Source organism: Amyelois transitella, chromosome 11 (assembly GCF_032362555.1).
Source record: "Amyelois transitella isolate CPQ chromosome 11, ilAmyTran1.1, whole genome shotgun sequence".
Classification (NCBI taxonomy): domain Eukaryota; kingdom Metazoa; phylum Arthropoda; class Insecta; order Lepidoptera; family Pyralidae; genus Amyelois; species Amyelois transitella.
In genome coordinates, this window is record NC_083514.1 from 3,938,045 (window position 1) to 3,957,287 (window position 19,243).

Consider the following 19,243-nt stretch of genomic DNA (forward strand, 5'->3'; position numbering starts at 1 on the left):
GCCAGCCGCCACGACTGCGCGGTACAACTTTTATTTTGATCCGCAACGGGTCCCTGTCCACGTGAACCAGATTGTCAATAAACTTGTATCGTTTCCTCTGAGTACTTATTGCCACTCATTGTTATGGTGCTGCCCGTTATTTTTGTTGTAGGTACACGTAATTTGCGTGATATTTGCCCGTCATTTTATTGATTGATGTTTTCAAAGCTCAGTAAAGATTGTATGTAACTGAATTTCTGTGAAATGATTTGCTAAAGTTAATACAGTCAGCCGGCAGCCGGCTGTAGTTGTCCGGCACTGAACTGTTTATTAATATTTATTTCGTGTGTATGGTTCTAATAAATATTTTGAAATCCAATAGCGTCAGTCTTTTAATGTCATTTCCCAACACACGTTAAGATGAATCTCATATGGTATGTCACTGGTTCTCAAGTCAATCATCAAAAGTCGTCAAGTTACTCAAGTAAATGAATCAACACAAACCGCACTTTTAAAAAAAGATATTGCACTCTAACCTCTCGCATTTCTCGCGGCAGACCACTACTACCAAAAAAGTGATTACCTACTCGTAGAAAATTTCATACGCGTTACTTATTTTTGTAGCTCATATTCTGGGCAAGGTATTAATATATTATTATTAATAACTTTCAATTGTTCTTGCAGAATGTGTGAAAAAATATAAGTATATAGCCACTTGACTTTGTCTTTTTCTCTATTTGCGTGTTCCCGGTTACCCCTACAAATTTATTCTTCAGTGCTTGATAATCAGGCATACATAGGTAGCATAATAAGTAATGGAAACACTGAATGGTATACCAGGAATTCACGCGCGCCGCCCCGCGCCCAAACAAAACGTGCGGCCTTTATCGCACGTGACTATTGGATTAATTTCAGCTTATTTACTTACTTTGAAAATTATTTACTTAATTTATAAAAAAATATTTTTTTCTTAAAAGTACGTTTTACCTAACGTAAACTTACGTCAATATTTGTGGCAAACAAAAGTTTATAAATGGCGTGAAAAGATTTAAAGTGACCAATGTACACGAAAAACAATGCAAACATTTTAAGAGTTTCTATTTATTTATAGACATAAATAAATAAATTGACTTACCTCTTTGATTTTGTTGGACTAATTAAATTTGCAACTGGCAATCTATAAAAACTATTGAGTTATTAAAAATAAAAAATAATAACGCGAGAACCAAGAAATAATGTGATATGTTATTGTCATACTTCTAATCAGTGATTTACCTATCAACCATCATGCGATATATTGTTTACTTTATATTTTATTGAATTATTTTTAACATATATTTAGTTATGTATCATAATTAACAACGATAATAATTTTAGCGCCGCCTTTAGCAATCGGAAAACAAATGTATAGCGATTTGTTTACTATCATAAACAATGCTAATAAACAATGTTGTTTAATGTTTACAATATTTCCACTCATTGACGGCAATTTCAAAAGATTAAAAAACAACGGAAGTCGATTGTTGTAGATTCTTCATGGTATTATAATAGTGCAATTTCAAAAACTATGCCGAGCAGTCTTGAACAGAACAGCAACAGTTCTGACTACGCCACGTGCGCGCGCGCATGTATCCACGATCTATTTCCAAAGTTACAGGAAAATCTACGATAAAACTGTAAATTGTAGCAAAAATGGTCGGACTCCTTTTCATAGTAAATATACCGCGAAAAGAATACGAGGAGACGCTGAGAAAGAAAGAACAATCAAAATTGATTATAGATAAAGAAAAAATCGAGAAAACTTCTGAAATAATCCGGGAGCTAAAAGAGAATAAAAAATTTAGCAGTTTAATATCGAATACGGATTTGGATAAAAATATATCGAAATGCAAGTCGACTGACTGCCTTCATACCGATGATAAGTTAGTCGGATTGTATAAATCCAGAAGTGAGAATACTCTTAGTGATAGCGTAGATAGTAAGCGTACGTCGTTTGATGAAGTCAAGCAAATAATGAAACCTAGGAGGAACAAACTTGAGATTACAAAGCCGGTCAGGGGAATTGACATCCTTGGGGCATTTCACTGGGACACGCCGCTGGAAACTGCAAGTATCTTCATTAATTATTAAATTGCCTGAGTGACAAATATTGCTCGTTTAACCCTATACTTACTTAACTCAGTATAGGATTCATATTTAATCTTTCTCATACGCTCTGGTATCCGAAAAACTTTTAGCTTTCGCTTAGTAAAAAATTGCTACTTTATTAATTAAATATCAGGAGCAAGTAAGATAAGTACCTACCTGTAATAGATAACTCTGCTTTGACAGTATTCATTGAAATGAAAACGATAGTACATTCAAAATGTCTTTATTCCAGAGTAGACATTTTGAAAACAATTATGGAAATCAAAACAACTGAATGATGTAGTCTTAAATTATTTTTATTTGCATCTTTGGACACAAGACAGAGTAGTTTCTTCAAACATCATGTCTAGGCGATCGCGGGCGCTGCTAGATTATTTCATTGATACCGTACCTACTTACTGATCAGTTTCCAATTGTATTTCTCTCTCATCTTTGCGCATTTCCCTCCACCATAGTGTCGTATCCTACATTTGTCTTCCCACCCACATTTTTCATGTTGTATTTCCAGCTTGACTTAAAACCATAGGTTTTAATGAACAACATTAAACACCATAACCGATAAGGACATTTGCCATCATTTTTCAATGGGCACCACTTTGAAACAAAATTATAAAAACATAAACATATAAATGGAAACTGCTATAAAAAATTAAAAAAAACCTTTAATTATTCAACATCACACCATAACATCTGTCATAATACCTGTCTAATTAACTAATATTATTTAAGATGTAAAATTTGAAACTTTTATTGTTTGTTTGTACCTAAGGACTCATCTTCGGATATGTATATTGAAATAAAAAAGCACATTAACTGCGAGTGTTGTAGGTTGTGTATTTATAACAGGCGAAGCTGGTGCGGGCCGCTAGTATTAAGAAAAGTCAAAGTTGTTCAACATTCATAAACAACGAACAATTATGTAATCGACGTAGACATTTTAGCAAATTCATTATAAACCGAACTTCCTATAAGGCATTGTTCGATTGCTTGTTGTTACCGAAATTTCGACAAATCTCTGTGTATGTTCTGTTACAGATATTTAATAATTAAATTTCATTTTACATAGGTATCTTCTGTTTTTATATCATTGCAATCCAGTGTTAGTAACCAGTATGATATAAATTAAATATATTAAGTAGGTCATCATGCCAAGCATGGGTCATCCGTTTTATAAAACAGGTAAGTATATAGCTTTCCAATACCATCATAGCTATCTATAACATAATCAGTTGTATGTTTCCGGTCAATTCCTTGGGTACCTACTAATAAATCCAGTTTATGATGTTTACTGCGGTTATTTTTGCATTTGTTTCTTTGGTATCTCTTTGAGATATTCAAGAAACGACTGGCCTTTCTTATTATTGAAGAAACTGTACTGTACTTATTTACTAAAAAAAAGTACTCGCAAAAGTCGCAGTTGTCGCAAAAGCAGGGCACTTGCTACAGTAAAAAGTTTGTTTAAAAACATTGATATCGAACACTGAACGCATTGATCTTTTGCATTTAACTAGCTGTGTGTATACTACACGTAATATATTTTTAGGTGGACACCGGGATCGTTCCAGAATCGTGAAGATGCGACCAGGACTTTCTCCTACAACACTACCGACTAGTAGAAAATATTTACCAAGGCATTCATGTCAAGGCCTTATATAAACAATAAACTTCTAAAATGAATTAAATTAAAAATAAATAAAATGACATTAAGTAAAGATATTTTGTAAAATGTAATGAAAAACATTACGTAGAACCCGACCTCTAAACAACCGTTAATGCAAGTGGAAATACGCTATGATAAGAAATGTTTGGCGTGGAAATTTTTAACTGTGCCAACCATACCCTGTTTCGAAGTTTATTTATAAGAAGTATTTTATTGTTATTGATTCTGTTATATACAGATAAACAATAAAAGGTTACTTTTATCGTAAACCCTAACATTCCCCTGTTTTATTGTTTTTTTTTCCAACATGGTGACCAGTTTAAGCCTATTATAATTCAACAAGGTCGTTTTCTAGTTTAAACTTGTCGAGAATGGACAAAAATTGGTGTAATTTCATATATGATATGGCCGAAAATTTACTGAAATGAAACCATGCACCGTAAAGTTAGTGATCATGACAGTGAAAACTGTTTTGATTTGGGTTTTCCGGTATAATATCAATCTGTCTACAGCGAGTTCTTTAAAATTGGTAATTGTAATTACCTACCTATATGATAATTTACATGTCAACCAAAAGTATCTAATTATATACCTACGTAAAAATATACCATTACTTATTGTTTTTTCCTTCTTTACAGATTTTGGCGGAAATAATCGAGAGTTTGAACATTTTCAATGCAACATGGAATTCAACAAAGGATAATAAGTTTTGGAAGGTATAGTTACTTCTAACTATTCGAGTTGACACTAAATACATATATAGACCCATCAGTTAGGTATATTAGTTTGAATGCTAACATTGTGCTCTTCAGATCAGAGTCATGTTGTTGCTGGTTAAGTTCCTCTGTAATACGGATATTCCTTTGTAACTTATTCATACTTCGATCATGGTCAGAAGTAGACCCCTAGCTCCTCTCACGCAGAGAAAACCTGGAAGATGATGATTAAATTTTATTTTAATATCGTAATTCAAACCTCAAACATACTTTGGGGCTGGCTCAATCTGTGTAACTGTCCCCTATATAATTTATTTATACATGAATTTATTTTAAAAAAATACCATCAATATGTTTCATACATATTCATGGTAATTACCTGGTTAATATGGGCAATGATACTTAGTCTAAACAGCTCGTTTACTGTAAGAAAACAACCAAATCAGACGTAATAACGCCATTCGCGTTTATTACGCCATTAGAAGTGTATGAATCCGGAGGTTGAATGCGACTTATTAGACAGATAGCAATCGTGACGGTCATCTGCATTCAGCATGTCTACCATGAACTCATAAGAACAACTTTACTATGAATGAAGTTTTACATATACCTATACATACATAAAATCACGATTCCGGAGGGATAGGCAGAGACTAAATATTTTCATTTATCCCCGCATAGTTTTTTTTTCCTTAAATTCAACATTTAACACGATTTGATTTGACACGCATTCAACACGATTTGATCAAGTACTTACGGATGTATAGGCGCACCCCTTTCATTCACACTAGATTAAGGAGTAAGATATAATTATACATTTTAATGAATGCCTCATAAGTAAGTCTCTCATTCTACTTATTCCACTTCGCAATTCACAAGAGCGGAAAATATTTATTTTTCCACTAGGTAAGAAACATATTCTCATAGAAACGAAAAGTGGACTTTTGCTATTGCGTAGTTAAAATTTGACATGTTATACTAGCACACAAACAAAATACGCGAAATAAAATACAGATATAACACATATAAAAGCAAAACTTTATTTGGCACACAGATTTAATGAACGATAGAAAACGTGCCACGCATTTATAAGACCCCGTATCCTTTAACAATAAACCTATAAATATTTTATTCTACTTTCTCAATCGGTAAAACAATAGCAGTTCATCCGATTTGGATGACTAAAATTGTCATATCAGTTTATTATGGCATTGTTAATTCAATAATTGGCATGTGTGTTATCTATAATACCACTTATTGATACATACCTACTTTTTTTCCAATCCGCTAGAAGTGGCCTTTCAGTGTTCTCGATACTGTTGCCTCTGTCTACGCCGTAAGGGATGTACACGTGTGATTATATGAAGGTATGTAGGTATTGTGAGGATGAAGAAAGATTTTCTTATAATTCCACCTATCTTGTACAAAGTTGAATAAAAATCAAAAACGCTGTTATAAACCAAACTAGATATTTTTGAGACCACAAAAACTTTGCCAAAACTGCGTTAGATGCACCATGTGCAATATCAAGCTAAGTTTGGGGCATTTCTAAATTCGTCCGTGCTTTTTTAAAATTTCAATGAGAGTGAAGCCCCGGCAAAAAGCTAAGTAGTTATTTCTGAACACAACGTGAACAGATTTAAAAATGTATACGATAAGCTTAACACAATGGTCCTTCAGGAGATTGTCTGACCTCCATTATAATAGAGATCTTACGAAACGTGCTTTGGGTAGCGATAAAGCTCAACTTTAACCACAGAATTATTAATAGTAGGTTCTACTACAACTTAAAGTTTCGAAGTACAAACCACAGATTTCATAAGCCTAAATAAATATGTAGAACGTGTGTTATATTTTGTTTTAGGCAAACTAACATGTTTTCTATTATATAAGTGAATGACTCTTTTTCCAATCGACCAACACCAGAATACTTATAAACAGATAAGCAATATACCTATGAAATTATTCCTCAATAAAACGACATTGAACGTCGATTGTAAGTGCACCCTCTGAATTTCTGCATATTGTAAAAAGTATTTTATTCAATTTGATGAAAATTGTCTTTTCTTAGATACATAGTTAAAATTAATTTATTATCTTAAGTAACGGTTACACGCTACTTTTACATACAGAAATGTTACAATTTGCGTTGGTTCATTATGGACAAGAAATCAGGTTAATCTGCCCCCACTGCAGTTGAAACTTTCCTGATATAATATTCCTTACTTTGACTTCTGGCTAAGTTGTTAAAGTGACTCAGGGGAAGACCCAGTTTTATGGTTCATTCATTATTCGTGAACACAATAGAACTGTAGTTAGCTATGCAACCCAACGTCCGGAAAAATTAAAACCAGGTTCAAAGTTTTGTCTGGAAGAGTCTGCTTGAAAAATTATTTCACCTTTTTACCTTTCATGATCTGTGGCTGCTTAGGGTAAAATTATAAATTAAAAACGAATTTTTTTTCGGCCCTTACCCATTCTGGCGCAAAATGTTTTTCTTTTTTTATTGAGTGAGTATAGAGACCGAACGCAGTGGACAGAGAAAAGTCGGAAAGTGAACCCCGGGCCCCGAAGCATAGTGGTGGAAGGTGCAACTGGGAACACCCAAAATCAAAATAGAGCGAGCACTTATCGGCAATAAGTAGCACAAGCCATTGTGGAATATTAAACCTTTGTTCATACTTAGGCTTATAAACTTGGGATTCTCCCTTGAGGCGATGGGCTAGCGACCTGCCAAACAGCTGAACGTGGCCTATCAGTCTTTTCAAGACTGTTGCTCTATCTACCCCGCAAGGGATTAAACTTGATTATATGTATGTATGTATGATTATACTTAGATAATTGATTCAAACGTTTCGTTTTCACATACATATACACCTCCACATTTTCCAGGTCATGTTCTCCTTAGAATCTGGAAACCTTTGCGAGGAACTTCTCCAAGTCTTGAGGACCTTCGGCATCGGGTCCAGACATCATTCATCTGTGAGCGTAATCCCCTGCAGCCTCTACTATAAATCAAGCTCCAATGACGGACGGACAGCTGAAAAGGAAAAAATATGGCAGAGGTATTTACGCGACCTGAATTTGGGACAGAAAATTAATGTAAAATTTTTTTGGTACACCCAATATTTTTAGCTCAATAACACTGATTTATGGAAGAAATTTAATAACATAATATAGTTCGATAAAGAATAAACAAATCCACTAAAAATGTTATAAAAATTAAAATAATGGGAAAACGGAGAAATCATATTACAAAATTTCCAAAAACACAAAACAAAATGTTCATATACAAACCTAATCTAAAACTTTATTATCGAAGGACAAAATTTTAATAACATTTTTCCTCATCAATGTCTGAGATGGACTATTTGTTTCTAACTTTACGAAGGCACGGATCTTAACGGAATATATAATTTCTTCGGAATATTTCAAAGTTTACTAAGAGTTCTCAGTTCCCGGCAAAAGCGTGTGACCTCATTCATTGCTGCCTGCGTACGCGATTTAATAACGTCTGTAATAAATAATAGAATCCCGAAAATGTAGTAGAAGTCGACTCGTGACTCATTAATTGCATAGCTTTCATTTGAACTCGTGAAACAAAAGTGAACTAAATTAAAATAGCTAGCTATATATTTTATACATACTTTGCAAGTGTAACATAGGTGCCAATAAAACGTTTTTTTTTTTCAGCCCTATCCATGTCCTATTATTATTTTTACAAACAAAAAATCATTCTGTCTGCAGCGACACCAACTCTGCATGGACCAAATTCTCCTCATCAGTTCGGGCTCGCACAAACTTAGCTCAAGTTCTTCACCAGGTGCGCGCGGACGCTGCTCTGACCTTTGACTGGATATTCCTGCTCGTGGTAGCCGCTTTTGTAGCTGCTATAGGCCTAGTGGAGAATTCCACTGTTATATTGGTGGCTAGTATGCTCATCTCACCACTGATGGTAAATTCATAGAGATTTTTATTTTTTTCTGAAAAACAAAGCATTTATTTACTTTAGTCTCCGTTCCTTTTTTGTTTGTCATCAATCTTCCCTCTTCACATCCCCTTACCGCAGCTAGCAAGGACATGTTTCGAATTACAGACGCATTGTCAATGGTTTAGCTCTGCCATTAGGATCTAAATTTTAACACGAATCTGAATACATTGACGGTCCACGAATCATCTCTAAAGCGTAGCCCAACACAATGCCAATATAATTTTTTCCATTTATTTTTATTTACCAACGCTCCTTCCAAATTTCAGATCGACAGCAGCAGTTTATATAACGTTCATTTGTGAGATTATATCGCGTGTAACATCGGCCATACAATTTATTGAATATCAAACTGATAAGATGTTGCTAACCGTACAATTACGGCAATTCGCATGCCCATTTGCTTGTCAGCCTGTCATTTGTAATGAAAAATGTATATTTAAAGAGCCCACTATTGTTCTTAGTGCAAATCTCGCAGTTATATATAATTACACTGTGACGTGAATGAATCGCAGCAGTAAAAATCAAATTCTCACGAAGAAAATAATTGTGAAAGAATGCACTTCTTAGAACCAAACGCTAAACTAACCTTGGAAACCATAGATTTCTCATTATTACCTGTTCCATCTTGGCATGATAGATTTGAAGCCCGGGGGGTCGCTTTGGAAATCAGCATTTAAATGATAGATATTATACTAAATCGAACTAGTGATGAGTTTACATATGTTTTTCAATTATAATAAGTACGCGTAAATGAAAGAATCCCGCTTATTTCCGTTCCCCCGAGAATTTCGGAAAGTCCTCTCTTAGTGTATCCCTAGACCACTTATGGAGCCTACATACTAAATTTCAATTCTAGACCCGCAGTTAATCAGTCACAGTGTCCACCTTCATTTATTTATTACTACGACCAACCCCAACTTCGCACGGGTAGCCTCTTTCCAAGATTACAATGTTTATAATATGTAGTGAAGATAAGAATATTAAAAAAAATTAAAAATAAACATGTTTGCTCTTATTGCATATCTTTCCTAGCCTAGATCTAACAGAATGCATTCTGATGCTTTAATTTGTAAAATTGTGGCCAGGGTCCAATAACAGCGGGTACACTCGGCACCGCCGTCCGAGATAGGTCTCTGCAGCTCATGGGCTTCATGCACGAGACCCTGGGCTTGTTTCTGTCGCTGGTCATCGGCTTCATCTTCGGCCTCACCATCTGTGCAGTCGACGAGACTTACGGAGTTGGAGACTGGCCTACTTATGAGATGATGACTCGGTATATACCTCAACATTTACTTAGATTCCAGTACCGCCCCTCCGGACAGATCTCTTGGTTGTCAGACAGTCAAGCTTTTCGTTTGCCTGTCTGGCAAAAATTTACGAAGTCTGGCCTATCCGGTCTTTGGTTAGGCGCAAAGAAAACCTTATTTTAACAATAATGACAAAATAGCCACGACCTCTGACTACTTATACAAGATAGACACATCCGACATTGACAACACTCAAAAGTCATTTTTTGCTGAAACGTTAGATTAAGGGATAGTGACAGGGACAGGATGCTAGCCCATCGCCAAAAGGAAGAATCCCAAGTTAATAAGCCTATCCCACATTGACGTACTATAGTTAATGGAAGCTCTCCCATGATTAAATTAAGGTATGTTGTTAATTTTTTTTCTTTTCCCCAGTTGTGAAATCCGGTCCTTATGGGTGGGAGTGCTGATAGCCATCCCAAGTGGTGCTGGAGTAGCCCTGGCTGTATTAGGGGACTATACGGCATCCCTGGTGGGAGTGGCCATCTCAGCGTCTTTGCTACCTCCAGCAGTCAACGCTGTGAGTGAACATTTTTCATTTCGATTCTTTAAATTATCTATTATAATAATGTTCCAAAAAATATATTTTAATTTACTATATCAACCTGATATATAAACTGTATTGACAAATAAAAATTTAAAAATATTAACACCAGTAGTCATGACAATCGGAAAAATATAAATAGTTTCATATTTTATTTGATTTCTATAGTTGTAGCATATTTCAAGCTTTTTTTCACTTAAATTTGTATGCACCCGTTCTATTGCATAGCACATACGTGGCTTATAATACCGTAACAACATTTTTCGTAGCACATATAGCCTTTTTGACCTTACAGAGCTGATAACGCGCCAAGGCTTACTGAATTGCGAAGAGCGCATAATCGCTATAGTTCATAAAAGTGTGTAGCACATACGGTCTCTTGTAGCTGAAATCGTAGCATCTGTAGCACATACATAATATCTCGTAGCCAAGCGTAGCTGATAGTATATCCATTCATTATGTAGCACATACGGCCCATATCCCCTCAACAACTTTACTCAGTTGGACTGTTGACCACTTATAGAAATCATTTTGTATCATTCAATCATGTTATACTGACTGACATATATTATTACTAGTATTATGGTTATAGTAGCGTATCTGTGGAGAACCTGATAATTCTCGGCCCTATGCCGTCCCTATTAAACAAACAAGTTAAGTAATTAAACAATCCTCATATTTTTACTTTTACAGGGTTTACTCTGGGCCATGGCGTTGGTTCACCTGATATACGCCGAAGACGAGACCCGCTGGACTCGAGTGGTGACCACGTCCCACTTCAGCGCGGACCAGGCCACTGAGCTCGCAGTCCTTGGCTGTGTATCTCTGTGTCTCACTCTCCTCAACATCGTGTGTATTTATATCGCCGGGTACGCTGTATATAAGGTACATAAATCGGGTCTTTATTCATTTATTCATTCAATTGCTTTCTTTCCTTGCGGGGTAGACATAGCCAGCAACCTCGAAAGACCGACAGTCAGATCAGGTCTTTACTCCTTTATTTATCCCAATAAAAATGAATAATGCAATACCTTGCTAACGGGTGCATTATTTAATAATTTTTCAATGTACTTTGAAACTTTACACCATTTTGCTTCATCTAGGTGAAGGAGGTGTGTCCTTTGGAGAGGCGCGACATCTCCTGGTGGCGAGCAAACAAAAACCGTCTACAGGCGTCGATTAATAGAAAAAATGTCAACGGCTGGGATGATTACAGGTAAAAATTATTTAACTTAAATAATATATACAGAAAATCCAATGAGGAAGTGACTTACGTGACAGTTCATCCACACAATATCACATCCGCAGATGATAACATCACATAATTAATTTTACGTGATGAGTATAACACACTTATGAGAATTCAAGGTCCAAACATTTTCCATTTTGACTAGCCGGAGTTTCAGTGTTTTTATTATTTTAATTCTTCAAACAAACTTTATTCACTAATCAACCAGCGGTAGAACAGGGGAAGAAAATATAAATTTGTATTAAAAAAATCACGTCCTTCATCACTGAGCGAGCTATAAAACCGCAATTTACTAAATTAGCGTAAATGGTTGAAATAGATGGCTTTGTTTTTAAGTAGTTTAGGCACATTTCCATTTCAAATCAATATTTTTATGACCGATTGATTTGTTTGACAGCAAATGGAGCAATGAGCCAGATGAGATCAAACAAGAGATGGTGAAGAAGGAACCAGGACTAGTTCACAGCGACACCGTCACCTACCGCCGACACCAACTTCACCAGAGACCTAGAGTCCAACACATTGAGGACTACTGCTATCAGAAGGAACAGTACGTCGTTCTTCTTTTGTTTTTTTAAGTCTTATATAATTTTAAGGTCTTCACTTAGTCCACACTTTGTTAAGGGAGTTTGTTCCACTCAAAGGAGACCCTATTTATCATGTTCAATTCTATTAATCAGAGGCTAATTTGATCACCGAAAAGTAAGAGAATTTATTCCTTTGGAGACGAAATATATGTCTTTGTTATAATAATTCAAAATTCCAGATTCTTTATTTGTGAACTGCCTTAATTAGGCTTATCTCCTCTCTCATCAAAGCCGTTTTGCACTTACTCACCGTTATTTGTGACGAAAAATCATCTACTTAATATTATTAACCTATTACAAACAACCTATCACTCACTACTTTAATTATATAGGTAACTACCATATGAATAACAAAGTAACTATTTTCTCAACAGAACAGAAGATATCTACGACGATTTGAAAATCAACTCTCCGACAATCAACCCTGAAGATCAAAATACAAATAAGAAACCTGAAAAAAACATCAGCTGGAAAGACAGTACAAATGCAAGTTATGACTCTAAATATAACCCAGATGTGAGTTTCTACAACATGGGCTTTGAAAATGATGTGAATACTAGTAATGTAATAACTACAAATAATACACACCCTGTGATAGAGCCATCATCGAACTATACAGTTGATGCGAGAAATTATGGCGTTGTATTAGAAAAGAAATCTTTCCATGTTTGAATTACTTTTGTTACTATGTTCTTATTTAGAATAAATTTTTAAACAATGCCAATATATGATCAGTGGCGTAATTATAGTATACCGCCTTTGGGCTCAGGGCCAGTTGCATTTTGCATCGTTATACATAGGTACGTTTCGTTTTACGCCGAAAGGATTCTGTATATTTTATTTAGATTTTTATGGTTACGCCACTATTCGTGTTTATAACTTACTCGTAAGTACACTATAATCATGATCTTCAATATTGTGGAAGATGTTAAGTATTTTGTGATTTAGTAAGACTATTTTCCACTAAATTTTTATAAATAAAGTTTTTGTTTAAATGAACTACTTATTTATTTTCTTTCTTACACACACATCACATCATTATCACTTACGGGGTAAACAGAACCAATAGACACAAGACTTGAAGACTGCAGAGAAGTAAACGGAGTTACTTCCTTTCTCGCAAAGGTTTGATAGTATAAAATAAAACACTTCAATTTCCTTCTGAATGTCATAGCATTCATAATTCCTGATCACAAGTCTCAGGGTGAAATTAAGTAATACAGTATCGTTAATTCCCGAACCCGTACTATGAAGACCTCTACGATTTCGATACGATACGTCGAGTTATAGCAAAGCAGTCAAAATTAATTATATTCCCTGGTCAAGCTATTGAGAATTGTTCTAAGGTTTAAAGTTAGCTGCGTATTAGTGGTTTATAAAGGCTTTTCAATGTAAGCAGTAAACACAACACTACGTAGAAGACGTGAGTACATAAATTTGAAAATATAGAAAATAAATAGTTAAATCACTCGGATCGCCATATTAATGGTTACAAAAGCTACTTGCTGTAAAGTGCATCATTATTCTGTACCTGATGATTCGATTAATGTCTTTATTTACACAGATAATGTAAAGATGAGAATAGGAAGTAACTAATACTCGTACTTCTATAGACACAAGTATCCCCCCTAAAACTACCACAGCAATACTGAAATTCTCTTGTTCTTTTACTAAACGTTGTAAACTTCGTTTTACTATATCGAGCAAAATTTCATAGTACGGGCACAGGCGACAATATTAAAAACGCAGTTGCAATACTGATTCCGTGACTCATGGTATATTTTAATATTTAAAAATGCCTTCAGGAGTTATTTTTATAATTTGCATTCCTTCAAGTAACTATGAACATGTACTGAGATTTGGAAAACCCAAAGATATAATTTCGTTAGATTCTTCAGCGCTAAAACCTTATCGGTTAGAAGTGGAGCTATTGAGTAAGAAATCTAAAAACTCGAGTATACCAGTACGTCTCTCCCAGTATTATAATGATGGGTTCAATTCAACTTTGGAAAACATAGACGAGGTCGATGAATTCTTCACCATGGAAAGCGTAAGTCATTATGTACAAATTTTTATTTTGCAGCATCATCACTAAGTAAAAGTAATAGACGAAAACAATAACTTTTCGATTTCAAATATAGAAGACAATGTAGCACTGTTTTAGCATGAGTGTATTCTTAAATTAGAACACGACTCTTTCCCAATGCGTAGTATTGTCTCAAAGATTATGGATCTGCTATGTGCTCAGCGAGAAAATTCATTTATGAAATAATTGGAAAACGTTTATTTATAACGCATATAACGTATATGTATAAATATACGTAACACCTGGCTCACGCTATCTACTGCATTATAAAAATCTTTGTGTAGGTTCCCTTGAAAGAGACTGAATGGTCATAAATTACTAAGAATTTTTTTTCACTAAATTGAAAAAAGATAACTATTTGGTATATAACTAAAATACTTATTTTCATATTGATAATGAGACGTACACAATTCAGATTTTGCAAGAACTATTAAAGAAGCTGCAAGTAGAACAAGTGGTGTGGGTGAATGACAAGACTGGCAATTATTACGAGGTGATCTTCCCATTGGCGACAGGGGACAAATGCGAGACCATGTTGCACTGCCTCACGCAGCTCGGGATTGGAGTCAAATGTAAATCTATCGTTAGGTAAGCATCTGTGTGCCTAAAAGTTACAAATTAAGTAAATTTAATAAGTAATTACGTAAAGAAAAAGTAAAGCGAAAGAAACTAGCTCACGATTGTAATTAATATTTTTTTCATTGTAATTATCTACAAGAAATCTGAACAAGCCGTCCGTAACAAGCTGCATTATCTATGTTCAACATGTCTGCCACAAAAATTATCTCATAATTGCCACAAGATCCCATCAACTCAAGTTTGTCTATCATGAGTCCAGTTACTGCATTGTAAAAACCTACGTAAAAAATTCCTTTCTTTAAATTTAAGTTAGACAAGATCAATATTTTCACATTATATATATTAACATCTTTCCAGTGTTCTCCCTTGCAACGTGGTCCATTCCGCAGCCGACAACGACCAAGAAGACGAAGACGCGATATTGTAAGTAAACAATACAAGTCACCAACTGATATACATCTGTATTCAAGTGATTATTCTGTCCACAGGCGTAAAACTGAAGATGCTAAAAGATGGCGTCAGTTTGTCGACTCAATAAGGTCGAAATTGACCGTGAAACAAGTGGTGGACGGGGTGAGGGGAGGTGGCGAGCTGTCCTTCGATTATTTGACACTGATTGTAACAGCTGAGTAAGTTCTCATAGTAGATAGACTATCCCTAGGTTACTAGGTACAAACAAATATTTCGATAATCAGATATTGGTATAATAAAATGTACTTAATAAAATCCAATTATTCCAGCCGAACGAGCTAATAGTCTCGAAAATAATGCTATTAGCTCTGTCTTCCCCGTAAGAGAACAATAAAGACGTAATATAATGTATGTCATTGAAATTATAAAAGGAAATTAAAAGAAAATTCGCTCTTTTTTATGATTAGCCTATTAGGTTTCTACACGAAGTGAATCTCGTCTGACCTCCGCAATCTGAAAAGGGAACCAAAACCCATACTGATTACGTAAAGCAATAATAAAAATAAATGTTAAAATAAGTACGTAATCGCGACATCGGATATATCTTTTCGTCGCGTTGACACCCAAAATGTAATTTTTCAGCTCCCTAGCAGCTCTGGGCTTAGTAGAAAACAATGCTTCCAACATAGTGGCGGCCATGTTGGTTTCACCCCTGATGGGTCCTGTCATGTCCATCACATTCGGTACCATCATATCAGACAGGAGTCTCGTGAGGAGTGGCTTCGAGAGCTTGGTATTGGGAATGATCGTCTCTTTAATATTTGGCTTCATTTTTGGATTAATATTGGGGTCAACGGATATGCCTTGGGGCTTGGGGGATTTTCCTACAGAGGAAATGAAGGGACGGTTAGTACATAAGTGTTATGATTGATTAGAATACTACATACAACAATGCGTATAAAAGAGACCACTATATCTTAATAATTGATAAGTATTAAACATTTTTAATTTAGTAAACCAACTTATGTCATTAAAGAGAATTCAGGATTTTAAATCCTGAATTTATATCGACTAAATAAAGAACTTTTTACTAAAACAATTTTCAATTGTTTAATAGATATGTATAAATTATAACGTTACAGTTTTATCTTACACAGTTGTGTAATGCAAGAATTAACTGCTAAGTATCACACGACAATGGCCACTATTTTATTACTAGATTAAATAACAAATAATAGACTAATAAAAAATTAAATCACTAACTTGTCTTTAAATTGGATTATTACATCTCATAACAATTCATATATTTTTAGAGGAAATGTACGGTCTTTATGGATGGGCGTACTGTGGGCCTTGACCTCCGGCACTGGGGTGGCCTTGGCCTTGCTTCAGGGCAGCGCAGGCCCGCTCATCGGCATCGCGATATCTGCCTCACTCTTACCTCCAGTCGTTAATTGTGTAAGAATAACAATTTTATTAGCATTACAATTTATAATTTGAGTTATAACTATTTATTGCACGTTTTAATAAGTTTTTAGAACTTAATATGTACTAAGGTTATTTAAAAAAATTACAATACAACGGGATTGAAGTCGTACAAACTTTCACGAACCGCTACGCTAGGTACAGTGTCGGCTACGAGAGTCCAGAGAGAGGAGAGCTACGAAAGAATGTGCTACGAATTGGATGCTACGATATTAACTACGACTACGAGAGACTGTAGATAAGTGCTACGCAAAGGTCCGATCTGATACTGCGTGGCGAAATCTAATTGATAGTTAAGGTATGGTTTGATTAGGCTGTTATTAATTTAACTCCGTATTAAAATGTTACAGTTAGGTTATTCCGAAATTAAAAATCAAATTTATAATTCTCTTGTACAAGTAATATTTGCCGGCTACCTACTCTCTGTACTTACTTGGTTCTTTTCGATAAATATTACTCTTTAATACAGGGTTTATTCTGGGCCCTGGCTTGTATCTGGCTGTTGCACCCCGGAGTCAAGATCCCTCACATCAAAGGAGAGCCATATTTAGGCAACTCTTCGTATGAACCACTCTACCACGACTACTTGCCCATAGAATTTGCTGTCAATGGTAAGCACGCTTATATTATCTAACTTTAACTCTAAGTTTCTAGGTACTAATAGAGAAAAAATGAATTTGTATTTTGGTCTAAAACCGATTTGCTATATGGTCTGTGTTTACAACGAATAACTAAACTTCTGAACCAATTTCGATGATATTCGTGGTTATAATTTTTTGTACAGTTCTACTAGAGCGCTGCCCGAGCTGTTAAAAATATTTCTTAATTTTTGCAAATAAAATCAAAAGTACCAAAATATTTCACAATCTTTACAGGAATAGTCAGCTGCTGCCTGACCATAGTGAACGTGATCTGCATTTTCATAACCGCGATCATATTTCTCAAGATCAAGGAAGTGGCCGCTCCTTATACTTCCACGCCTGACCTGAGGAGGTTCTGGGAGCAGGACATAAAGGTGGCCAGGGAGGCTAACAAGGCTACTTTAAGACAGGCTGAAGATGACGAAAGGGCGGAGTGAGTATCTTTCCATGTACAATAAATATTTTTAAAGTATATTTTTAATTTAATTTGGTAGTCTCTGCCTACCCCTCCGGGAAAGAGGCGTGATTTTATGTATGTATGTATGTTTTTAATTTTGTATTACAGCAAGATGGAATATGTCGATGCCCTTATATTATTTTATTAGGTAAGTAGGTAACTCTTACCTAATTCCTAAGCCAGTATTTATTCTACTGTTAGCAAAAATTTCTTGAAAGTTGGATCCTGAGTTGCGAAGTTTACTGGCTGAAAGCAAATGAGACGAAGATATTATCTGCCGAAAACGACACGAATTTTTTAACTAAATATAAATACCACATACATACACAGAAAATACAATCACAAAATAAAATTGTGTACCGATTGACTATGTACCTACTCTATCGGCTGAATAGGAAAAGAAACTGTCTCAAAAAATATCTATATTCTTTAGAAGCGAGCACTGATGTCTGTTATTTCCAGACTTGAGTCACTTACTATAATTAACTTTTTTTATAGATTGGTTTTAGAAGATCTGAATCAAAACCGCGAAGATATCCAGGAAAAACTTGAAGCTGCCGTCAAGGAGGCACTGGACGACGAAACGTATCGAAAAGTAAAACGGATGAGTTATCAAAGCCACAACGCTGACGAGGTAACTACCTATTTTTTTAATTTTTATTTTAGTTGAAGGTACTTTTGCTGAGTATTGACTGTAGTAATATTCCTTATTACAATACCCCTACTACGGGAAAGAGCAATAAAATTAAATTGCACGAGTCATTCGAACTTTTTAAGGAATCTCCGAAAATCTTTGTCGGATAATGATATTATAATAATGATACCTACTAACTTACGTTATGACTAGCTAGAACAAGTTTCACCACTATCTTCATTTTCTTTGCATAGAAAGCCTTACGAGCGAAGCACTTTACTACAATAAATGCAACATGTGTTTCTTAATAAACCAACCGACCAACTAAATTACAGGTTATACGTACAATCGGCCTTCAATCACAGACACCAGTCTCGAAGCGCTCAAGTCAGATCAATACAGACGCCTCTTCCCCGCGGTCCATGAATCTTATCCAAGGAACCAACATCGATGACATAGCCACGCTAGACAAGCTGCTAACTTCTTTGCTTGGCATGAAGGACAAAAGTTGCTCCCACAGAGACACACCAAGGTCGAGCCAAATGCCTGTTCCTTCGGGATTAGCCCATAACAGAAGACTAGAATCCTGGCCCGATAGAATGCTGGAAAATTCCATAGTTCATAGCGTTCTTAGTAATTTGAGGGCAAGCAAGAGGAACTCAGCTGCAGAAGAACCATTTCTGACGCCAAATTAAACACACATAGCCCTTTCTGTACATAATATGAAGAATGATTTGTATTGTATTCATGGTTCGTATTAGGTACCTAT

The 19,243-nt window shown here is 35.3% G+C and overlaps 2 protein-coding genes across 2 annotated transcripts; both read left to right on the forward strand.

Moving 5' to 3' along the window:
- The first annotated feature begins 1,593 nt into the window (after window positions 1–1,593).
- On the forward strand, window positions 1,594–13,180 carry LOC106134868 (uncharacterized). Its single transcript, XM_060946703.1, has 10 exons — window positions 1,594–2,085; window positions 4,426–4,503; window positions 7,396–7,568; window positions 8,251–8,458; window positions 9,580–9,767; window positions 10,177–10,321; window positions 11,039–11,230; window positions 11,449–11,561; window positions 11,992–12,144; window positions 12,556–13,180. Exons 1-10 carry the CDS (start codon window positions 1,672–1,674, stop codon window positions 12,851–12,853), a joined length of 1,962 nt encoding a protein of 653 aa, XP_060802686.1. The 5' UTR covers window positions 1,594–1,671; the 3' UTR covers window positions 12,854–13,180.
- Window positions 13,181–13,976: 796 nt separating this feature from the next.
- LOC106134869 (uncharacterized) lies at window positions 13,977–19,169 on the forward strand. Its single transcript, XM_013335011.2, has 10 exons — window positions 13,977–14,231; window positions 14,683–14,855; window positions 15,204–15,269; window positions 15,335–15,475; window positions 15,900–16,163; window positions 16,571–16,715; window positions 17,212–17,353; window positions 17,618–17,816; window positions 18,339–18,474; window positions 18,810–19,169. Exons 1-10 carry the CDS (start codon window positions 13,977–13,979, stop codon window positions 19,167–19,169), a joined length of 1,881 nt encoding a protein of 626 aa, XP_013190465.2.
- The last annotated feature ends 74 nt before the right edge of the window (window positions 19,170–19,243 follow it).